This window comes from Myotis myotis, unplaced genomic scaffold, assembly GCF_014108235.1.
Source record: "Myotis myotis isolate mMyoMyo1 unplaced genomic scaffold, mMyoMyo1.p scaffold_m19_p_5, whole genome shotgun sequence".
In the NCBI taxonomy this organism is placed as follows: domain Eukaryota; kingdom Metazoa; phylum Chordata; class Mammalia; order Chiroptera; family Vespertilionidae; genus Myotis; species Myotis myotis.
The window spans coordinates 94,947,235-94,969,560 of NW_023416357.1; the positions used below are offsets into that span (position 1 = coordinate 94,947,235).

Here is a 22,326-nt window from a genome sequence, read left to right on the forward strand (position 1 = left end):
AATGAGTAAAAGGGGTCAAAGGTATAATGATGGACGGGAACTAGATTTTTGGTGGTAAGGATGCTACAATGTATAGATACTGGATTACATACTATTGTACACCTGAAACTTATATAATGTTATAAGCCAATGTGAACTCAATTAAAAACATCATATTTGATGCTGGTATAATATTCTAGAATGGAAAATAAAAATACCAAACTTCAAATTAATCCATAATAAAATTAATGTTGGTAGAAACACCAATCAGCAAGTGAGTGTATACTGAAGATTGAAAGAAAAAAAACCCCTGAAACTGGTTCCACAAGCTCTAATACAGACTATCTAGGGTACCCCCAAAAACGTATACACACTTTATCAGCTGCTCTAGATTCTATTACATTTTGAAAATGAAATGTATTTTTAATAAACACTGCCGTTATAGTGTGTATATATTTTTTGGGGACACCCTGTATTTTGAATTAAAAGAAATTGCCTATGTACTTAAGCGTGTCAATATCAGAATAGCTTCTATTTCTAAAAGTACATGCATGACAAGGGCCAATACTGCTAAGATATAATGAATTCTTAACCTATGGAAAGCTCGTACATCAGGTTTGTGGCCAGAGATCATATTTGGGTCTGCCTATATTGTTTTCCTTCCCTAACATATAAAACATCACCAAATTCTACTTTTTAAAAGGACTCAAGTGAAATTAGAAACTTACGAAGAGTTCATCAGCTATTGCTTCATGTTTATTCCTGCACTGTGTCTTCCCAATGCGTTCAGTCAATTCTCTCAGTTTGTTATCAAATAGTTTGTAATGTATACTACAGATCTCCTGTTGAATCAAATGTTTGACCTAGAATTTTAAAATAAAAACCAAAATACCCCGTTTCAAATTTAAAAGCAATTTTTTTTACTTCTTAAAAAGCTTTGCTCTTCTCTGTAACCAATAAAGTATACTTTCTATTATTATGTTTACATTTATATTTATAGACCAGTAAGTTTTTTAAAGGTTGAGCATCAAATTCAATAGAACATACAACTTAAACCTACTATTCCATAAAAAGGAACTCCACTTATCTGAAAATCAGAGCCCAATGAAAATGGCTGGTTGGTCTGTAGTAGAGATGGAGCAGGTTATGAAAGTTTTATCCTTGACCCTGCCATGAACAGTCATATGTAGTTATTTGCTCAATGTGTATGGTCATATACGCAACTTTTATAACAGAGTTAGGTAGTCTCTCTTAATAACAAAACCTGCATTAATACATTTAACGTATTTAATAGTAATATTTACAACTTTACCCTAATATCTTGTTCTTGGTGCTCAAAATTGGAACTTAAAAGTTTGTATGCTAAACTCTTTTATACTGATATCACCTGGATGTAATTCAGTATTTTTTTTTTATTATTTCTAAGGTTTTTCCTTCTCATTTTCAATTGTTCTTACTCTTCAACACTATTTTCTACTTGATTTCTTCTGTAATGCTTCATTAATATTTCTTCAAGTTTTTCAACATTAGATATGATTGTCATTAATATTTTCACAACTTTTAAATATTTGATTAAATAAATAAGTGCTTAAAATAGGTGTTATGTAAAATGCTCGGAAACACATACCAATACTATTTTTACTGACACCCAATACCTGTCACTCATGTGGTTATTATGGATTACTGCACGCTTGCAAGTTCACTGGCTGGGGTCAATAAGTGAAGTTCATAACCTTGGAGAAATATCTCAGTGTTCTGAATATGGGAATAACATTTTGCTAACAAGCAAATGCCACAGTGTTTGTCAAACTTCCTGGTGAGGAAGAATTACATGGGATACTGATTAAAAGTCACAAATTCTTGCCCTGGCTGGATGGCTGGCTCAATTGGTTAGAGCGCTCTCCCATACACTAAAAAAAGGTTGTGGGTTTGATTCCTAGTCAAAGCACATATCTACATTGGTTGATCTATGATTTGATTCCCAGTTGGGACACTTATAGGAGGCAAGTGATCAATGTTTCTATCTCACTTCGATCTTACTCTCTCTCAAAAATCAATGAGAAACATATCCTCAGGATTAAAAAGTCACAAATTCCCAGGCTCTCCCCTGGATTCACCAAATAGAATTTCTTGGAAAGGGGACTGTTAGTTTAAGAAAAGAGTAGCCGCCAAAACCGGTTTGGCTCAGTGGATGGAGCGTCGTCTGTGGACTGAAGGGTCCCGGGTTCGATTCCGGTCAAGGGCATGTGCCTGGGTTGCGGGCACATCCCCAGTGGGGGATGTGCAGGAGGCAGCTGATCGATGTTTCTCTCTCATCGATGTTTCTAACTCTCTATCTCTCTCCCTTCCTCTCTGTAAAAAATCAATAAAATATATTTAAAAAAAAAAAAAAGAAAAGAAAAGAGTAGCCTAAAAGAACAGTCTTCAACTATTAGTGAGCTTAAAAAACCATAATTTAGCCCTAGTTGGTTTGGCTCAGTGGCTAGAGCATTGGCCTATGGACCAAAGGGTCCTGGGTTCGACTCTGTCAAGGGCACGTACCTTGGTTGTAGGCTCCTCTCTAGCCCGGGCCCTGGTCAGGGCTTGAGCAGGAGGCAACCAATTGATGTGTTTCTCACACATTGATGTCTCTCTCTGTCTTTCCCTCTCTCTTCCACTCCCTAAAAATCAATGGAAAAATATCCTTGGATGAGGATTAACAACAACAATAAAAAAATTAAAAAAGAAAAAAAGAAACCATAATTTAAACAAGTATTCCTGGTGATTCAGATGGAAGCAGACTCTGATAACTTGATTATTTTGGACTCAATATCCACCAACTGGTAGATTCCTCTTAGATTGGACATTTGTTCTCATTTAGTGGTGTTGTTCCTCATATAGAGGACAGACACAATAACCTCTAACAAATACCTTATGAATGTCTTCTGCCAATGGTACTGTGTTAAAATTATAAAATCAGATGGAAGTCCTAGATACAATTTTCAGATTGCAGACAAAGTAGCCTAAAGATTGGACAAAGACTGGCAATTGTATCTCCAATGTGCCTCAACTATCTAAGATGGTGGATGGAGCGACTAACTTGGATTTTAGAAGAAAAACTCCTCTACTTCAATAATTTAATTGGAACCAATTAAGCCAAGATCCTTATGAAACCTCAAAAGAAGTCAGCAGCCCCAGAATTCTCTCATAGGAAAGAACAACGTACGAACGGGAGACCCTAGTCCACTGGGATTCAAGGAAGAAAAACAGATGTGGTTTAGAAAGTTTACTGTTTGAACAGGAATCAAAACATCAAGTGAGAGTAAGCTAGCTCAGCTATTTAGAGGTAGGTAAAAAGATAGGAATTAGCTAAAACCCAAGTTGTCTTTAGGGAATGTGCAATAAATTTCTGGGTGGGGGGGTAGGTGAGAAGATAAAATAGACTGCATTCCCTAAATGTCATTGGGAAGGACTATTTTCTGTGTCAGCTTGGATCAACTATTTTGTGAAGCAGATAAGAGTGAAGGAAAACCCTGATTTTTCCATGCCAGTGAAATTAAAACGTTCAAACATTAAATTTTGTCTTTATATATCCATATCAGACCTTATTTCTGAATTCAGTTACTAATCACTGGGAATAAGACACAGCTATGGGGGGCGAGGGGGGGGGGTACGAGGGCAGGATACAGAAAAAAAAAGACCCAGCTATAATATTTTTCAACATTTTCTTAAATTGCATCCATGGTTACCATAATTCTGGCACCCTTTTCCTGCAAACAATAGAACATTTACATATTTTTTATTAGTGTCTCTTTTGGTCTTCCTGGAAGAAAACAAGAGATAGAAAGGGAAAAACTGTTGACTCATCTATTAAGCTGGTTCAGCATTCATCTTTCAAAATGGCTTCCAGGTATTATATGAATATACATTCATATAACATGAAACTACATAATTGTAATGGCCTGTTTTTAAAAACCAGTAGTGTTTTTGTTTTGGATACAGTAAGCAGAATAGTTTGAATTAGGACATTTTTGTTCCATTACAGCTGACAGGCATCCATTTACTACTTAATGTCTTTTAGTTGTGGCATTCTAATGGTAAATACAGTAAAATTACAAAATATGGTAATCAAAACAGGACCTACTAAAACTGAAGCTCCTTAAACTCAGTTGATCAGACATGTATGGAAACTGTAATACAATGAGATGAAATTGGGCAAAAATGAAAGCAAAACATGTGTTTAATGATACTATAAAGCAAAATGTCAGATAATACAGCATACCTACGAAAACTTGGAAATTAGGGCAAGTAAACCTAAATGTAACAGGACTATGCAATGAACTTTGGGTTGTCTGAAATAGTGAGCAATTGTGATAATTTCTACAAATAGCTACAAATACAGACCAAAGAACCTCATTACCAGTACAAAATAGATTTTTCAGCAAAGCTCAAGTCCCTGGGGTATATGACTCACAAAGAGATTTGAATGCAATAATTACTGAAAATCCCATACTCTTTCTACCAGAGCACTCTATCTAGGGTGACTCTGCATAGGATCATTCTCAAGTAACTAGAGATATCTTGGTAATGTAAATAATTATCTTCCCCTAATACCTCCATCTGCTAATTCATTTTTCATATACCAGCTTTGCATCAAGTGAAAGTCATCTGTACTAAGTCATTGTGGAGATCAAGTAACTTTTACCATTTTTTAAAATCCTCACCCGAGGATACTTTTCCCATAGATTTTTTAGAGAGAGTGGAAGGGAGGGAGGGAGGGAGGGAGGGAGACAGATAGACATCTCCTGCTCAACTGGGTTGAGAATCAAACCTGTGACCCTTGGGCTAATTCTCTTTACCACTGAGCAAAACCTGCCAGGGCAACTATTCCTTTTTTAAAAATATATATTTTTATTGATTTTAGAGAGAATGGGAGAGAGAAAGGGAGGGAAGGAGAAAGGGAGAGAAACATCAATGTAAGAGAGAAACATTGACTGGCTGCCTCCCTTAAGCATCCTTAGCGAGGATCAAACCTGAAATCTGGGCATGAGCCTAGAACGGGAATCTAACCAGTGACCTTTTGGTGTACAGGATGACACTCATCCAACTAGCCAGGACGACTTTTACCATATTTTACTAATCAAAAGTAGAAGTTTCTGAAGCAAATATTTAAGCCCCGATACTTTACCTGTTCCAGAAATGCTGTTTGCTTTTCCAGAGCTACACAAAAATTTTCATTAATTTGCTCTGAAGTTTTCAGGCGCTTAACATTTTCTTTGTTTTCTGAAAACATCCTCTTCTTATGATTATGGCCTTGAGGAAATGGAAAGATCGGAGATAAAAATACTCCTTCTAATGAAGGAAACAGGGCAATTCTCTAATTTCTAGACCTTCTCAGCAAATGGAAAAACTAAAATGTGGCAATTGACAGCATTTTTTTAGAAAATGCAATTGTATAAAAAACTGCAACAATCTAATTTATTTTTAAAAATGAATATCGTAAGTAGGGTTGTGGCCTGAGATGCATTTCCCCTTCAATCCTACTTAATATACATTTAATATCTAGTTAATACTAAAAAAATGGAATAAATTATAGCATTTAATTTTCTACTTAGTTACTTAAGTAGTTACTATATTTCTATAAACAGTTACTTAGGTAGTCCTACATATTTTTAATAGGTGATCCTATTTTTAAGCAATTTTAAATTCATCTTGTTAAATGATCACTCTGAAGCCTAGACAAAATTTATCCTATAAACTCAGCTTTTCCTTATATTTCCTTAAGCTACACAAACATCCTACTTTGAGTGAAATATACTTTAGCTATTTTAATGATTTTCTAACCCTAGAACTTCATTGGTTAATTATTTAATGCATTTCTCTCTCTCTACACACACACACACACACACACACTAAGTATGTATGTATATGTACATATACTTGGCACATTTCTCTCTCTACACCAGTGATAGCGAACCTATGACACACGTGTCAGAGGTGACACGCAAACTCATTTTTTTGGTTGATTTTTCTTTATTAAATGGCATTTAAATATATAAAATAAATATCAAAAATATAAATCTTTGTTTTACTATGGTTGCAAATATCAAAAAATTTCTGTGTGACATGGCACCAGAGTTAAGTTAGGGTTTTTCAAAATGCTGCCACGCGGAGCTCAAAAGGTTCGCTATCACTGCTCTACACACACACACACACACACACACAAGTATGTATGTATATGCACATATACTTGGCACATGATTTACAGGTCAATTCTATGAAAAAAAAAAAATGAGTTCACCAACAATTTAAAAATCCACTCTCTCTTTCAACTAGTCTCCTAATCTAATAAATAAAACTTCAAAATAAGAAAATATGTAGATGAAATAAACCAAGCAAATGCTATAAACCACCTTTTGTTTTTTTGTGACTGATTTCTTGACAGAAGTTACTGCCTTTGGATATAGAGGGTACTATTTCCCCTCCCCACCAAGGATGGTTCAGAAACAAGATCCTCTGAAATATTTGTCATTGTTTACCTTTTCCCTGTCTATACAGGGTGTGACTAAAATAGGTTTATAGTTCCGAGTACACAAAATAGCTTATTCCTGTATAATTACTTATTAATTATGGTATTATTTTCCAAACAACTATACTTTTGCCCCATGGGGTATGTACTCTACTGTTTCTATATCTGAGACTATAAAACCCACTAAAAGACAGTGATTATTTTGATTTCCCCAGAAGACATACAAGTATACACTTACTGTTATTACTATCTGTGTCAAGTGATGACAGCCATGTTGACTCTGTATTTTCACCATTTGAAATGATAGAATGATAGGTTCTATAGGAGTCTTCACTTTTCAAACTGTCAGCAGTACAGTTACTATAAATGACTGAATTTACTGCCGTAGGTATTTTAGCAACAGGCACAAAATGGTTGTCTGAACTTGAAATCAAAACGTCATTTTGCCTCTTATCATGCGATGCAGAATTGGAGTTTGTTTCTAAATGGGAAACTATCTTGTCAATTCTTTTATCCAAGGTATTGATTACTGTAGAATTTGACATTTGAACTATACTACTCAATGCACTGTGTTCGTTACTAATGGATTTCAGATTACAATCCTCTTCCTGTTGTTCAAAACAGGATCTTATTACATTTGCCTTGTTACAGTTTTCAGAAGTGTTTTGTGAATCTTTTGCCTCTTGTGTAGACAGATTCCTGGGAGATGCTATTGGTTCACTTGGCTTTTGGTAAGGGCATACAACTTGTTCTTCAGTGGACTGCGATCTTGTTTCCAAATCAATTTCTAGTGGTTTTATTGAATTCTGAGAAGATACTTTACTTTTTTGTGAGCACGCGGAATTTTTATTAGAGTCCAATGAGGAACCATCATTTTCAGAATCTCTACATTTGTTATTTATGACAACACTTGAATTCTGATTATCACTTGACACATTATTCCCAATTGCTGCTGTTTTCTGTGCTTCAACATTCTTTGACTTATGGAGGATCTCTATTTGTTTCCGGCAACTGGCAGGCATTGTTTTTTTGGCTTTTAATATCTTCCGTTTACTTCTATCTGGACTTGCCATCTTTCATAACCTAGAATTTAAGATACCATATTTAAAAGCATTTCTCCAGCAGACAAAAGCTAACATCTATTTACAATATTAAAACAATGTTGAGACTATCTCTTCATTTAGTTATTTTTATTGAAAATCCACATTTACTAAAATGTACAAATAATTTCAATTCCTTTCTATAAATTTAAACTGTATAAATTCAAAATGTATAGTGCTAGTAAGCCTCTACTTGTTACTAAACCTGATCATTTACCTGGCCACTTTTTATATCACTTTACTGCTATAACCATTAACTTCTGGTTTAAATAATCTAAGCAGGCCGTACGTTAGATAATCTAAGATTAAGTTGCAATTGTTCATAAACACAGAAAACAATGTTTTACATAGAACATTTCATTTTCTACACACAGTGGCACTTTTTAAAAGCTTTCCTAACATTCAAATTTTCAAAATAAATGGTACTGCAGGAGTAATTCCCAATATGCATGAATATGAAATGAGCACTAAGATACACAGCATGATGCCAGTTATAATAAGAAAGCCAATTTAGGTTTTATAATACTTAAATATTTTTAAAAATATATTTCTTTATTGATTCAGAGAGGAAGGGAGAAGGAGAGAGACAGAAACATCAATGATGAGAGAGAATCACTGATCGGCTGCCTCCTGCACACCCCCTACTGGGGACCAAGCCCGCAACCCAGGCATGTGCCCTTGGCCGGAATCGAACCTGGGACTCCTCAGTCTGCAGGCTGACGCTCTATCCACTGATCCAAGCCGGCTACGGCTATAATACTTAATTATTGATTGTTTCTCATAATTTAAGGAAAATCTACCACATAGCAGAGAAATATTTTAGTATTTATCTCAGTGTCCACATCAACTTCTATCTGAACGGTGGGTAAGTAACTGGTCTAAAAGAAAGGAATATTGCTCTTTTTTTGCTGCTTGTCTGTGGCCATAATGGGCTGCATGCATGCTCCCAAGTAAAGGCTTGTCCTAGTCAGCTTTGCCCTGCCACTGCATCATCCCCACCTGGCTGAAGTTGACCTGTGACAATGTGAAACAGCAGATCTACAAACTGGCCAAGAAGGGGCTGACTCAACACAAATCAGTGTGATCTTGAGAAAATAGTGTTACATAAGTGACAGGCAATACAATCTTGAGAATTCTTAAGTCAAAAGGATTTGCTCCTGATGTTCTTGAGCATCTCTACTATTAAGAAAACTATTGCTGTTCAAAAGCATCTTGAGAGGAACATATAAAAAATTAATAAAAAAAAAAATTTTTTTAAAAAAAGGATTCTGATCCTTTTTGTAAATTCTGTCCAATTTTGATCAATAGCTGTATTCACTGGTTGGCTTAATATTATAAGACCAAACAAATCCTCCCCTGCAACTAGACATAGGAGACATCCACAGACTCTGCCCAAGTGGCATAAATTTATCTATGTACTCAAACAATAAAATTATTGTTTAAATGGGGGGGGGGAGAGGAATACTGCAGTACTTCCAGTTAAGATGGTGGGAGCTAAATGCTGTGTTTGCCTCCTACCATTACCTCATCAAAATTACAACTAACTTATTCAACAACCATTATTGAGAACCACCTGAAGACTAGCTGAATGGAAGTCCTAGAACTAGAAAATATAAAGATGCCACAATGAGACTGGTAGAAGGGACAGGGATGTGGTAGGGGCAGGTCCCACACTAACGGTGTAAGTATTAAAAATCAGAGGATTATCTCAGCTTTAAAGTTCCCCCAGAAGAGTGAGGGGTGCCAGCCTCTCACCTGGCTCACCAGCCCAGGGCAAAAGTGATGGGAAGAGGAGTGTCCATAATGAGTCCCAGGAATTCCTCGAGTGAAACCCCCCTTTTCCCCACTGCAAGAATTCGCCCCCTCACAAACTCACTTGCTCACTCACAAACTCACTCGCTCTGTGCTCCAGCCAAGGGGCAGCAGTTCAAAGAGCGCCAGGGACATACATAGAGGAGCTGAACTGACTGGTTTCAGAGGAAGGGCTTGAAGGTCAGGGGTCAGGGCAGTTCTCTCTGGGGATGGAAGTGCTGGCAGGCACCACTGTTCTTTGTTCAGTCTTAATCTCACAAAACTGGCAGCCCCACACAGGTACCAAAGCTGAGCTCTCCATTAACCTGGCTAACAATGTTTGTCCAGCTCTGGTGATTTCTTGAGATGCAGTCCCACCCACCTTACCCACCCAAAACGAGCTGTTTCCAGGGGCTTCCACACAAGTAGCATTATGCTGTGGACTTTATTGAAAAGCCCACAAACTTCAAACAGAAGCAGTTGGACTAATCATGCCCTGTATTTCTTGCTAAGTAGCCCCAAGGCTGGCACAAGTGGTGACTGCTCTCAACATGCATTGTGACTTCCATTGAAGCAATGAAGCATAGTAACATTCATCTCAGGTAAAAACTGCTGCATAAATTTTAACCCTGCTATTCTGGCTACTGTAAACATTTGCTTGCTTAAACAATAGGGTAGTTAAACCTCCATTTCCAGAATGAGACCTGGAAACTCACATAAATTACCCCATTATGTTGCCAGCCCACATTATGGCTTTACAAGGGTTATTTTCCTGTGCCTGAGGACCAGAACTGCAAAAATTGCTTTAATTGCTTTTCCATTGACTCAGTGGCTCTGGGAATGTTGTCCCTTGACTCAATGGCTCCAAAAACTAAAACTATAATTAACTTTTAGAGATAACTAACTTTGCTCAGTTTGCTTCTGTACAATCTGCTTTCACAAGATAGCTCTACATTCCAACGTCTAGCAGGATGTGGTTTTTTTGTCTTTATAAGCTCAGTACTGTAGTCACTCAGAGCTGCGAGATTTGGAGAGCTAATGCCCCCTCGCAGCCGCTGGCTTTTGAATAAAGACTTCTTAATGTGACTTCTTGGGTTGTCCTTTGTGTGATTCATGGGGTACATTACACCACCACCAGGTGGCTCCAAGCCTATTATAAAGCTGCAACCAGTGTTGACTTGTAATATATATAGCTTCAATTAATCAGCCAGAAACCCAACACAAGTGACAGGTGGCTTCAGCTCACATTGTGGTGCCCACACCAAAGCATCCCAAGATTGGCACTAGTAGCAGCCAGCCTCAGTTCACAGCATAGCTTCTTTCAAGAGCCTCTAGGCCCAGCACAAGCAGCCACCAACTGCAGATGACTCCCAGCATGTGGCCCCTACCTGTGCCCTCCCAAGAGGCTCCAGAAACAACACAACTGGTTGCCAGCTTGATAACACACAAGAGCACCATTCAACCAGCTCCACAAATGACACATCCAAAGGGCAGAATGGCTGGCACGAGGGCTCTGTTAATGTGACTTTCCTTCTGGGGGGAGGAGGGGTCAGCCCACACACAACTACTTATCCGCTGTAGTCACAAACAACCCTCAAAGCCAGGTAGCCCAATGGTCAATCAAACCCACTGATATACCAAAAACAATCATGACTCAACTACAACAAGAGGCACACACAACCCACACAAGGGATACATGCCCCTTGTGCATCCAGCTAAGGGTAATAGGGAGACTGTGCCAATGGGCCTCACAGGTCACCTACTACATAAGGCCATTCTGCCAAGACTAGGAGATGTAGCAGATCTACCTAATAAACAGGAAAAAAAAAATCACAGTGAGTCAGCCAAAATGAGGAGACATGTCCTAAATGAAAGAAGAGGGCAAAATTCCAGAAAAAGAACTAAATGAAATGGAGACAGGCAATCTGCTGGATACAGAGTTCAAAACACTGGCTATAAGAATGCTCACTGAACTTAGGGGAAGAACAGATAAACTCAGCGAAACCTTAGAAACCATAGGAGGGGAGGAGGGGAGGCAGTCAGAAAATGATCCCCAGTGGGGGCCGTGATGAATACATTAAATGAAATGAATATATTGGAGAGAATCAACAGCAGATTAGATGAAACAGGATCAAGAAGACACGGAAGTGGAAACACCTAATCAGAATAGCTAAAAGAAAAAAAAAAATGAAGATAGTTTAAAGGGCATTCTGGGACAACATCAAGCATACCCACATTCACATCATAAGGGTACCTGAAGGAGAAGAGAGAGTGAGCAAGGGATTTGAAAACCTATTTGAAGAAGAAAAAAAAAAAGACTGAAAACTTCTCTAACATGCAGAAGGAAATAGACATACAAGTTCAGGAAGTGCAGAGTCCCAAATAAGATGAACCCGAAGAGTCCCAGCACACATCATAATTAAAATGTCACAGGTTAAAGGCAAAGAGATAATCATAAAAGAGAAAAGAAGTCAGTTATGAACAAAAGAGCTTCCATAAGATAATCAGCTATTTTCAAAAGAAACTATGGAAGCCACGAAGGAATGGCACAAAATATTAAGTGATGAAAACCAAGGTTCTACAATCAATATAACTCTACCCAGGAAAGCTATCATTTAGAATCGAAGAAGAGCTAGTTACTATAAGAAAACGCTAAAGGAATTCATCACCAGAATTACAAGAAACGTTATAGGGATTTCATTAAGTAAACAACAAAAGATCAAAAGTATGAATAAGAAAATATAGCAAATAAAAAAGTTCTCACTGACAAAGGAAAACATTTTGTAAACACAATGGATCAAACAAATATAAAGCTAACACAAAGCTTACAAGGCAAAAAAGTAGAAAGATCATGTATAATTACAATAAAGTAAGGGATACCCACAAACACATGCACAAAAGAAAAAATGAGAAAAAAATACAAATGAAGGGGTAACTTTAGAATGTTAAAACTTAAGTGACAAGCAGCTTAAAATAGACTGCTGTCAACAACTTAGTATATGTGAGCTACATGGTACCACAAACCAAAACACAAGATAAACAAAAAATGAAGAGAGAGGAATCCAAATGCAACACTGTTAATCATCACAGACAAGGGAAGTGAGAAAGAGAGTAAGAAATGAAAACTACAAAAACAATCAGAAAACAATGAATAAAACTGCAATAACTACAGACCAATAAATAATTCCTTTAAGTGTAAATGAATTAAATACTCCTTTAAAAAAACCATAGTGTGGCTGAATGGATAAAAAAACAAATCCTGTACATAAGCTACCTACAAGAGACGCACTTCATATCAAAAGACACACAGACTGAAGGTAAAGGGATGAAAAAAGTTATTTCATGCAAATGGAATAACAAAAATAGCTGATATAGAAGAATACTTAAATAAGCTAGATTTTAAAATAAGGGCTGTAATAAGAGACAAAGGACATTTCATAATGAGAAAGGGGTCAATCCAACAAAAGATCATAACTCTTGTAAACATCTATAAATCCAATGTAGCACTTAAATATATAAGGCAAATATTGGTGGATATAAAGGGATAGACTGATGAACAGAGGCCATAAAATGATACATTAAACCAGATGGACTCAATTGATATTTTTAGGACTTGCCCAAACAGCAGAATATATGTTCTTTTCTTTTTCTGAAAAATTTTATTTGTGCACTAGCCCGTTTGGCTCAGTGGATAGAGCGTCGCGGGCTGAAGGGTCCAGGGTTCGATTCCAGTCAAGGGTACATGTCCGGGTTGCGGACTTGATTCCCAGTGGGGGCTGTGCAGAAGGAAGCCAATCAATGATTCTCTCTCATCATTGATGTTTCTATCTCTCCCTCTTCCTTCCTCTCTGAAATCAATAAAAATATATTTAAAAAATTTTTATTTGTTTATTTGAGTGAGAGAGAAAGGTTGAGAGACAAAGGCGGGGTGGGGGGAGAGAAAGAGGGAGACAGAGAAACATAGATTTATTGTTCCACTTATTTATGTATTCTTTGGTTGATTCTTGTATGTGCCCTGACTGGGGATCACACCACAACATAGGCATATCAGGACCATGCTCTAACTAACTGAGCTACTAGGTCAGGGCAAATATACATTCTTTTCAAGTGTACACAAAACATTTTCTAGGATACACCATATGTGAGGCCACAAAACGAGTCAATACATTTAAGAAGGTTAAAATCTTATCAAGCATCTTCTCTGACCACAAGGGTATGAAACTAGAAATCAATTACATGAAGAAAACTGAAAAACACACAGACACATGGAGGCTAAATAACATGACACTAAGTAATAAATGGGTTAATAAAAAGATCAAGAAAGAAATCAGAAGATATCTTGAGACAAACAATAATGAAAACACAATGACCCCAAATCTACCAGAAATAGCCAAAGTGGTTCCAAAAGGGAAATTCACAGCAATACAATCTTACCTCAAGAAAAATATGTCCTGACCAGTTTGGCTCAGTGGCTAGAGCATCGGCCTGTGGACTGAAGAGTCCCAGGTTCGATTCCGGTCAAGGGCATGTAACCTTGGTTGCGGGCACATCCCCAGTAGGGGGTGTGCAGGAGGCAGCTGATCCATGTTTCTTTCTCATGGATGTTTCTAACTCTCTATCCCTTTCCCTTCCTCTCTGTAAAAAATCAATAAAATATACTTAAAGAAAAGAAACAAGAAAAATCAAGAATAAACCATCTAACCTTACACCTAAAGGAATTAGAAAAATAAAGCCCAAAGAGTGTAAAAAGAAGGAAATAACAAATATCAGAGTGAAAACAAATAAAATAGAGTCTAAAATGATTACAAAAGATTAAATTAATAAAAAGCTGGTTCTCTGAAAAGAACCCAAATTGATAAGCCTTTAACCAGACTCATCAAGAAAAAGAGAGGAACCAAGTAAAATCAGAAAAGGAGAGCCGAAACCGGTTTGGCTCAGTGGATAGAGCGTCGGCCTGCGGACTCAAGGGTCCCAGGTTCGATTCGGGGGTTGCGGGCACATCCCCAGTAGGAGATGTGCAGGAGGCAGCTGATCAATGTTTCTCTCTCATGGATGTTTCTAACTCTCTCTCTCCCTTCCTCTCTGTAAAAAATCAATAAAATATATTTTTTAAAAAAATTAAGAAAAGAAAAGGAGAAGTGATAACTGTCACTATAGAAATACAAAGGATTATAAGAAAGTACTCTGAACAAGTATATGCCAACAAACTGGACAATGTGGAAGAAATGGATAGATTCCTAGAAAAATATAATCTTCTTAGACTGTATAAAGAAGAAACAGAAAATCTGAGCAGATCAATAAATACTAAAGAAATTGAATTAATAATTAAAAAGTTCACAACAAACAAAAGTCCTGAACCTGATGGCTTCACAGGTGACTTTTACCAAACATTCAAAGAAAAATTAACACTTACCTTTCTCAAACTATTTCAAAATAACGGAAAAGGAGGGAAGGCTGCCTAGCTCATTTTATTCCAAAACCAAAGACATTCCAAAATATATATGCTAACATCCCTGATGAGGATAGATGGAAAAATTCTATAAAGAATACGAGCAAACCAAATTTAGCAATATGTATATTAAAAGGATCATATATCATGATCAGGTGGAATTCATTCCCAGTATTTAAGGCTGGTCCAATGTCTGCAAGTTGAATAATGTAATACACCACACAAACAAAATCAAGAATAAAAATCATATGATCCTATTAATAGATGTGGAAACGCATTTCAAAATCCAGCATTCATTTAAGATAAAAACTCTCAGCAAAGAGTGAACACACATCAATATAATAAAGGCCATATATGACAAACCACGGCTAACATCATACTCATCAAAACCAAAGATGTCTACTTTTACCACTTTTATTTAAATGGTCTTGGAAGTCCTAGTAACAGCAATCAGACAAGAAAAGGAAATAAAAGGCATCCAAATTGGAAAGAAAGAAGAAAATTTTCATTTTCAGATGACAGGATACTATATATATATAAAGAACTAACGACTCCACCAAAAAGCCAGTATCTGGATTCAGTAAAGTAGCAGGGTACAAAATTAATATTCAGATATCAGTTGCATTTTTGTATAGCAGTTAAGGAACCATCAGAAAGAAAAATTAAGAAAACAACTCCACTTATAACTGCATCAGTAAGAATAAATATAACCAAATATAACCAAAGTGGTAAAGACCTGTATTTCAAAAAACCTTTAAGACATTGAAGAAAACAACTGAAGACAACAATAAATGGAATGGTATGCCACGTTCATGGGTAGAAAGAATTAGTAAGATTAAGATGTCCATACTACCCAAAGCAATTCCTATCAAAATTCAAATGGCTTTTTCACAGAATTAGAATAATCCTAACATCTGTAAGCAATCACAAAAGATCTTGAATAGCCAAAGCAATCTTGAGAAAGGAGAACAAAGTTGGAGGTATCACACTACCTGATATCAAACTATACCACAAGACTATAGTAATCAAAACAGCATGGTGCTGGCATAAAAAAAGACAAAGAGATCATTGCAACAGAATAGAGAATACAGAAGTAAATCCAAACCTATATGGCCAGGAAGATTAAAAATGGCGGCAGAGTAAGTGGATCCTGCACAAACCTGCTCCCAAGAACAAATTGGTATTACAACTAAAATATAGAAAAACTTCCTGAATAATCAACAGAAAACTCACAGGAGAGAACCCTGATACCCAAGGACTGAAAGTGGAGACCACATAGAGACTGGCAGGAGCGGCAGAGGCACGAAAGGGTTGGTCAGGCACCCAGTGAGATATCTCAGCTGTAAGGGGTTGCCACTGAGAACTCTGGGATTTAATCCCCAAGCTGGGCCCCCCAGCACAGAGCACCAAAACTGAGAAGGATACCCACATAACATCTGGCTGTGAAAAGCAGTGGGGTGCTGTCTGCCAGGGAGTAACAACTGAAAATTCCGGCACCCTCTTAAAGGGCCAATGCACTAAAATCCCTGTGGATCCACCCACCTTGTGCTCGGATAGAGGGAGGGTGAAGCAGACTGGAGCTGTGAGAGCAGAAGCCAGGACTGGGGATCCAAGGGATAGAGCTCAGAAAGCAGAAACGCCAGCTTCCTAGGCCAAATACTTCCTCACGCAGCAGAGGACATCTTTCCCACATAGACATTTGCCTTGCCTGGAGGTAAGACAGTTGACACACCCTATTGGAAAATACCTTGCCTGATGCCACTTGAGATTAAAAAATAACAATTAGCCTCCAGGCAGAAGCAACTGCCCTACCCTATTGAAAAAACCCCTCCCTACACCAGAGGACGATTGCCTGGTGGGCAATTCAAGTTGGAATCCTATCAGTCTGTAGGTAGAGGTGGTCTCTGGTGGCTTTGAGTCTATGGCTGATCTAATTAGTCAGAAACAGCTTTTAACACTGTCATGCACTAGAGATTGAGAGGTGTAGAGGATCTACCTAATACAGTGATGGCGAACCTTTTGAGCTCGGCATGTCAGCATTTTGAAAAACCCTAACTTAACTCTGGTGCTGTGTCACATATAGAAATTTTTTGATATTTGCAACCATAGTAAAACAAAGACTTACATTTCTGATATTTATTTTATATATTTAAATGCCATTTAACAAAGAAAAATCAACCAAAAAAATGAGTTCATGTGTCACCTCTGACACACGTGTAATAGGTTCGCCATCACTGACCTAATACATAGTCCAGAGGTCCTCAAACTATGGCCCATGGGCCACATGCAAATACAAATATTGTATTTGTTCTGTTATGCCCAGATTTCAGGATCCCCAAAAGCCCACCAGGGAGCCAGCCGAGTCCGATGCAAAAGCAAAGAGTCTTTATTCGAGCTAGCTCGGCTCCCCGACCACACTCACCGACCCAGCGGCAAGCAGCAAAGAGAGCTAGCTCTGTGTGGAGAGGGGCTTTATAGGGTGGTTGGAGTAAGGGGAGGAGAGAGGACTGTGGGCCCTGACGACTGGCCAGGCGCAAGTAGGTGTCTTGTTACACAGGATGTGGTCGTATCTATGGCGCGCTCTTCCCTTGATTGTCATTGGTTAGTTTATAGAAATCCTAGGTGTGGCTAGCAGAGGCTTGGGCTTCCGGGAAGAAGCTCCTTGCTGAGCACATGGCTAATGGCTGCTGCCCCAAAAATGGAGGATCCGGGATAAGATGGAGGGTGTAGCCCTTGCCCTTTCAGTTCCCGTTTTGTTTTTTTTTACTTCAAAATAAGATATGTGCAGTATGCATAGGAATTTGTTCAGTTTTTTTTTTTAAACTATAGTCCGGCCCTCCAACAGTCTGAGGGACAGTGAACTGGCCCCCTGTTTAAAAAGTTTGAGGACCCCTGAGTCAAACCCAAACAGAAAGCCAAAATGAGACAAAGAAACAACTCCTAAATGAAGGAAATAGAGAATTCTCAAGAAGAAGAGATAAATGAAGCAGACATAAGAAATTTATCTGAATCAGAAGTCAGAGTAATGATGGAAAAAATGCTCAAGAGCATGAAAAAAGATATAGTAACTATTAAAAAAGAACAGTCTGATATAAAGAATGACATAACACAAATACAGAACGTAGGAAGGAATACAGAGCCGATTACAAGAAGCTGAGGATTGAATCAGTGAATCAGAAGACAGCATTGAAAATATCACTCAATCAGAGAACCAAAAAGAAAAAACAATTAAAAGACAGGAGAACAGCTTAAGGGAGCTGTGGAACAATGTGAAACATAACAATATTAGAATAGCCAAGTGTGCCAGAAGAGGCAGAAAGGAAGAAAGGCATAGAGAAGGAAAAAGTCACACAAGTGCAGGAGGTACAGAGAACCCCAAACAAGAAGAACCCAAACAGGCCCATGGCCAGACACATCATAATTGAAATACCAAAAAAAGACAAAGGAAGAATCTTAAAGGCAGCCAGACAAAAACAAACTGTTATCTACAAAGGAGTTCCCATAAGGCTGACACCTGATTTCTCATCAGAATCTCTACAGGCCAGAAGGGAATGGTGTACGTAGAGCTCGGGAAGTATGTCTCAGCGCTAAGGCTGATGCAATGGTGTGAGCACACTCCACCATGACATGCTTCCTCGGCACACCAGGAAGTAGCAACGCCCGCCTGAATGAACTCCTAGAGCCACGTGCACAGTACCCCAGCATTTCAGCCATTGGTCGCCTATAGCAACGTGTCTCCCTCTGATTGGTCCCCTCATGCTATATATACCCCTGTAGTTCCTCAATGAAACGGATCTGTGTCAATGAACCTGGTCTCCGGAGTCGTGCATGCAGACGCCCTAGCGCGTTGGGGCTCCGTCGTCCTCACCCCCACAGGACCCCCTGCTTCAGAATGGCATGAAGTACTCAAGGCAATGGAAAGCAAGGATCTGAGATCAAGATTACTATGTCCAGGTAGGCTATCATTCAAAATAAACAATCAAATAAAGGGCTTTCCAGACAAAAAAAAAGGTAAAGGAGTACATCACCACCAACCCAGCATTACAAGAAATGCTAAAGGGATTGCTGTAATGAGAAGAAGAAACAGAGAGAAATCTAGCCATACAGAATTAAAATGGCAATAAATAAGTTCCTATCAATAACCCTAAATGTAAATGGATTAAATGCTCCAATCAAAAGGTGCAGAGTAGCTATATGGATACAAAAACATGACCCAACTATATCCTGTCTAAAAGAGACCCACCTCAAAACAAAAGACACAAACAGGATAGGAGTGAAGGGATGGAAAAAAATTTTCCATGCAAATGGAAAAGAAAAAAAACCTGGAGTAGCAATACTCATATCTGATAAAATACACTTCAAAATGAAGGCCATCACAAGAAACAACAAAAGTCACTACATAATACTAAAGGGATCGATAGAACAAGAGGATATAATCCCGGTAAACATATATGCACCCAATAAAGGAGAACCTAAATATATAAACAAACTTCTATAGCAGTGGTCGCCAACCTTTCAGACCTGACGGACCGCCAGTGGTCCATGGACCACCGGTTGGTGACCGCTGCTCCAAAGGTTTCCTTAAACCAGCCGTCGCCAACCTTTCGGACCTCATGGACCACCAGTGGTCCGTGGAATACCGGTTGATGATCACTGTTCTAGAGGACTTTAACGGAGAGATCGACAACAATACAGTCATAGTAGGGGACTTCAACACCCCTCCACCCCTCTCACTTCACTGGATAGATCTTCGATAGAAACTTTAACAAGGAAACAGAGACTCTAAAGTTCACAGTGGATCAGATGGATTTAATTGACATTTATTGGACATTTCACCCCAATGCAGCAGAATATGCATTCTTCTCAAGTGCACATGGATCATTCGCAAAGACAGAACACATGTTAGGACACAAACCAAGGTTACACAAGTTCAAGAAGACTGAAATCAAATCAAACATCTTCTCAGATCACAGTGCAACGAAATTAGAAATCAAGTACAGTAAAAACACCCCAAAACATTCAAACACATGGAGGCAAAATAGCATCTTATTAAACAATAAATGGTTTACCAACGAGATCAAGAAAGAAATAAAAACCTTCCTGGAAACAAGTGAAAATGAATACACAACAACCTAAAATCTCAGGGATGCAGCAAAGCAGTCCTGAGTGGGAAGTTCATAGCACTACTGAGAAGGCAAACCCCTATTCTGTAAAACTACTGTTTGGAATTCTCTGCTATTCTTTAGACGGCCTCTTATTCTGAAAAAATAAGTTTGCTTTCTAGCCTGCTTTAGCCTGCTTGAATAATGAGGAAGATAAACTTAGCTGTCTGACCTTGTAGGCCAGAGATCAGATACGCCCAATGCCATGCCAGGTGCATTTTTTAATTGGATAGAACTGTGTAGTTTTCAAGGCCACCAGCAAGATAACCACTAAGTGCACAAAGGGCTGGCTCTTTCATAAAAAGGGAAGTTCTGCTTGTAGCTCTGCTTAGAATTTGAATTCATTTTCTCTAAGCCCACCACGGTGAATAAAGTGTAACTCCAAACTCTCAGAGCATTGCTTGGTTTTTCTCCGGTTTTTCTGTAACACTACAGGCATACCTCAAAAAACAAGAAAAGTTAATAAGATACTATCTAACACTACAACTTAAAGAACTAGAAAGAGAACTATAAGAAAAGCACAAAGTAAGCAGAAGGAAGGAAATAATAAAGGTTAGAGCAGAAATAAATAACATAGAGACTAAAAAAATAATAATACAAAAAAAATCAATGAAACTAAGAGGTGGTTCTTTGAAAGGATAAACAAAATTGATAAACCATTAGCTAGACTCATCAAGAAACAAAGAGAGAGGACCCAAATAAATAAAATTGGAAACAAAAGTGGAGAAGTAACCACTGACATCACAGAAATACAAAGGATTGTAAGAAAATACTATGAACTACTATATGCCAACAAGCTGGACAATGTAGATGAAACAGACAGATTCCTAGAAAAATACAGTCTCCCAAAATTAAATCAGGAAGAATCAAAAACCTGAAAGGCGAATAACAAACCAATATGGCCAATTATTCTATTACAAAGGAGGCAAGAATATACAAAGGGTAAAAACAGTCTCTTCAATAAATAGTATTGGGAAACCTGGACAGATATATGCAAAATAATGAAACTGGATCACTTTCTTACACCATGTAAAAAGATAAACTAAAAATGGATAAACTACTTAGTGTAAGACCTGAAACCATAAAACTCTTGGAAAGGAAACACAGGCAGTAAATTCTTTGACATTGCTCTTAATAATATTTTTTTGGAAACATCTCCTCAGGCAAGGGAAACTAAAGAAAAATAAACCAATTTGACTACATCAAACTAAAGTTTTGCACAATGAATGACACTATGAACAAAACTAAAAGGCAACCTACTAAATAGGAGAAGGTATTTGCCCATGATATACTCAATAAGAAGCTAATATCCAAAATATATAAGGAAGTCATAAAATTTTAACACTGAAAAGAACCAAACACTACAATTAAAAATATGCAGAGCACCCAAAGAGATTTTTTCAAAGAGAACATATAGATTGTTAATCTACGTATGAAAAATGCGCAACTTCCTTAATATGTGAACAATAATTCTAAAAAATATATGCACTGAAGCATTGTTTACAATAGCAAAAATATGAAAGCAATTTAAGTTTCCATCAATAGACAAAAGGATAGCCCAGCCGGCATGACTCAGTGGTGTAGTGTCAACCCATGAATCAGGAGGTCATGGTTTGATCCCTGATCAGGGCACATGCCAGGGTTGCAGGCTCAAACCACAGTGGGGTGGGGTGGTGGTGCAGGAGGCTGGTGATCAATGATTCTCTCTAATCATTTATCTATCTATCTATCTCTCCCTCTCTGAAATCAATAAAAATATATTTTAAAAAAACAGACAAATGGATTAAAAGATGTGGTACATATATACAATGGAATATTACTAAAACATAAAAAAGAAGGAAGTCTTACCATTTTTTACAATGTGGATGTACCTAGAGCAGTGGTTCTCAACCTTCCTAATGCCGCGACCCTTTAATACAGTTCCTCATGTTGTGGTGACCCCCAATTTCATTGTTACAAATTGAAAATAATTAAAGCAGAGTGATTAATCACAAAAACAATATGTAATTATATATGTGTTTTCCGATAGTCTTAGGCGACCCCTGTGAAAGGGTCATTTGACCCCCAAAAGGGTCGCGACCCACAGGTTGAGAACCGCAGACCTAGAAGATGTTATGCTAAGTGAAGTAAGTCAGACAAGCAAAGACAAATACTGTACAATTTGACTTACATGTGGAATATACAAAACAAAATATACGAACAAACAAAACAGAAATTAACTCATTGATATAAAGAACAAATTGATGGTTGCCAGAGAGAAGGAGGGTTGGGAAGATAGGTGAAAAAAGTGAAGGTATTAAAAAGTACAAATTGGCTGTTATAAAAAACAGTCATCAG

At 37.8% G+C, this 22,326-nt stretch overlaps 1 protein-coding gene and 1 pseudogene across 5 annotated transcripts in view; one reads left to right on the forward strand and one right to left on the reverse strand.

The window, feature by feature from the left end:
• The window catches only part of ATF7IP2 (activating transcription factor 7 interacting protein 2), a 100,018-nt gene that overhangs the window by 41,739 nt on the left and 35,953 nt on the right, over nucleotides 1–22,326 (reverse strand). For 4 of the 5 annotated variants that reach the window (XR_004967619.1, XM_036309848.1, XM_036309846.1 and 1 more), the window contains 3 exons: nucleotides 6,726–7,570; nucleotides 5,147–5,271; nucleotides 708–842 (listed from right to left, as the gene is read on the reverse strand). Coding sequence is in view for 4 of the 5 variants with exons in the window: in XM_036309848.1 (XP_036165741.1) it covers nucleotides 708–842; nucleotides 5,147–5,271; nucleotides 6,726–7,560 (1,095 nt within the window). In the remaining variant the exon portion in view is untranslated. The remainder of the gene's footprint in view (nucleotides 1–707; nucleotides 843–5,146; nucleotides 5,272–6,725; nucleotides 7,571–22,326) is intronic. The other variant, XM_036309849.1, reaches the window with a different exon arrangement.
• On the forward strand, nucleotides 8,528–8,992 carry LOC118656554 (annotated as a pseudogene).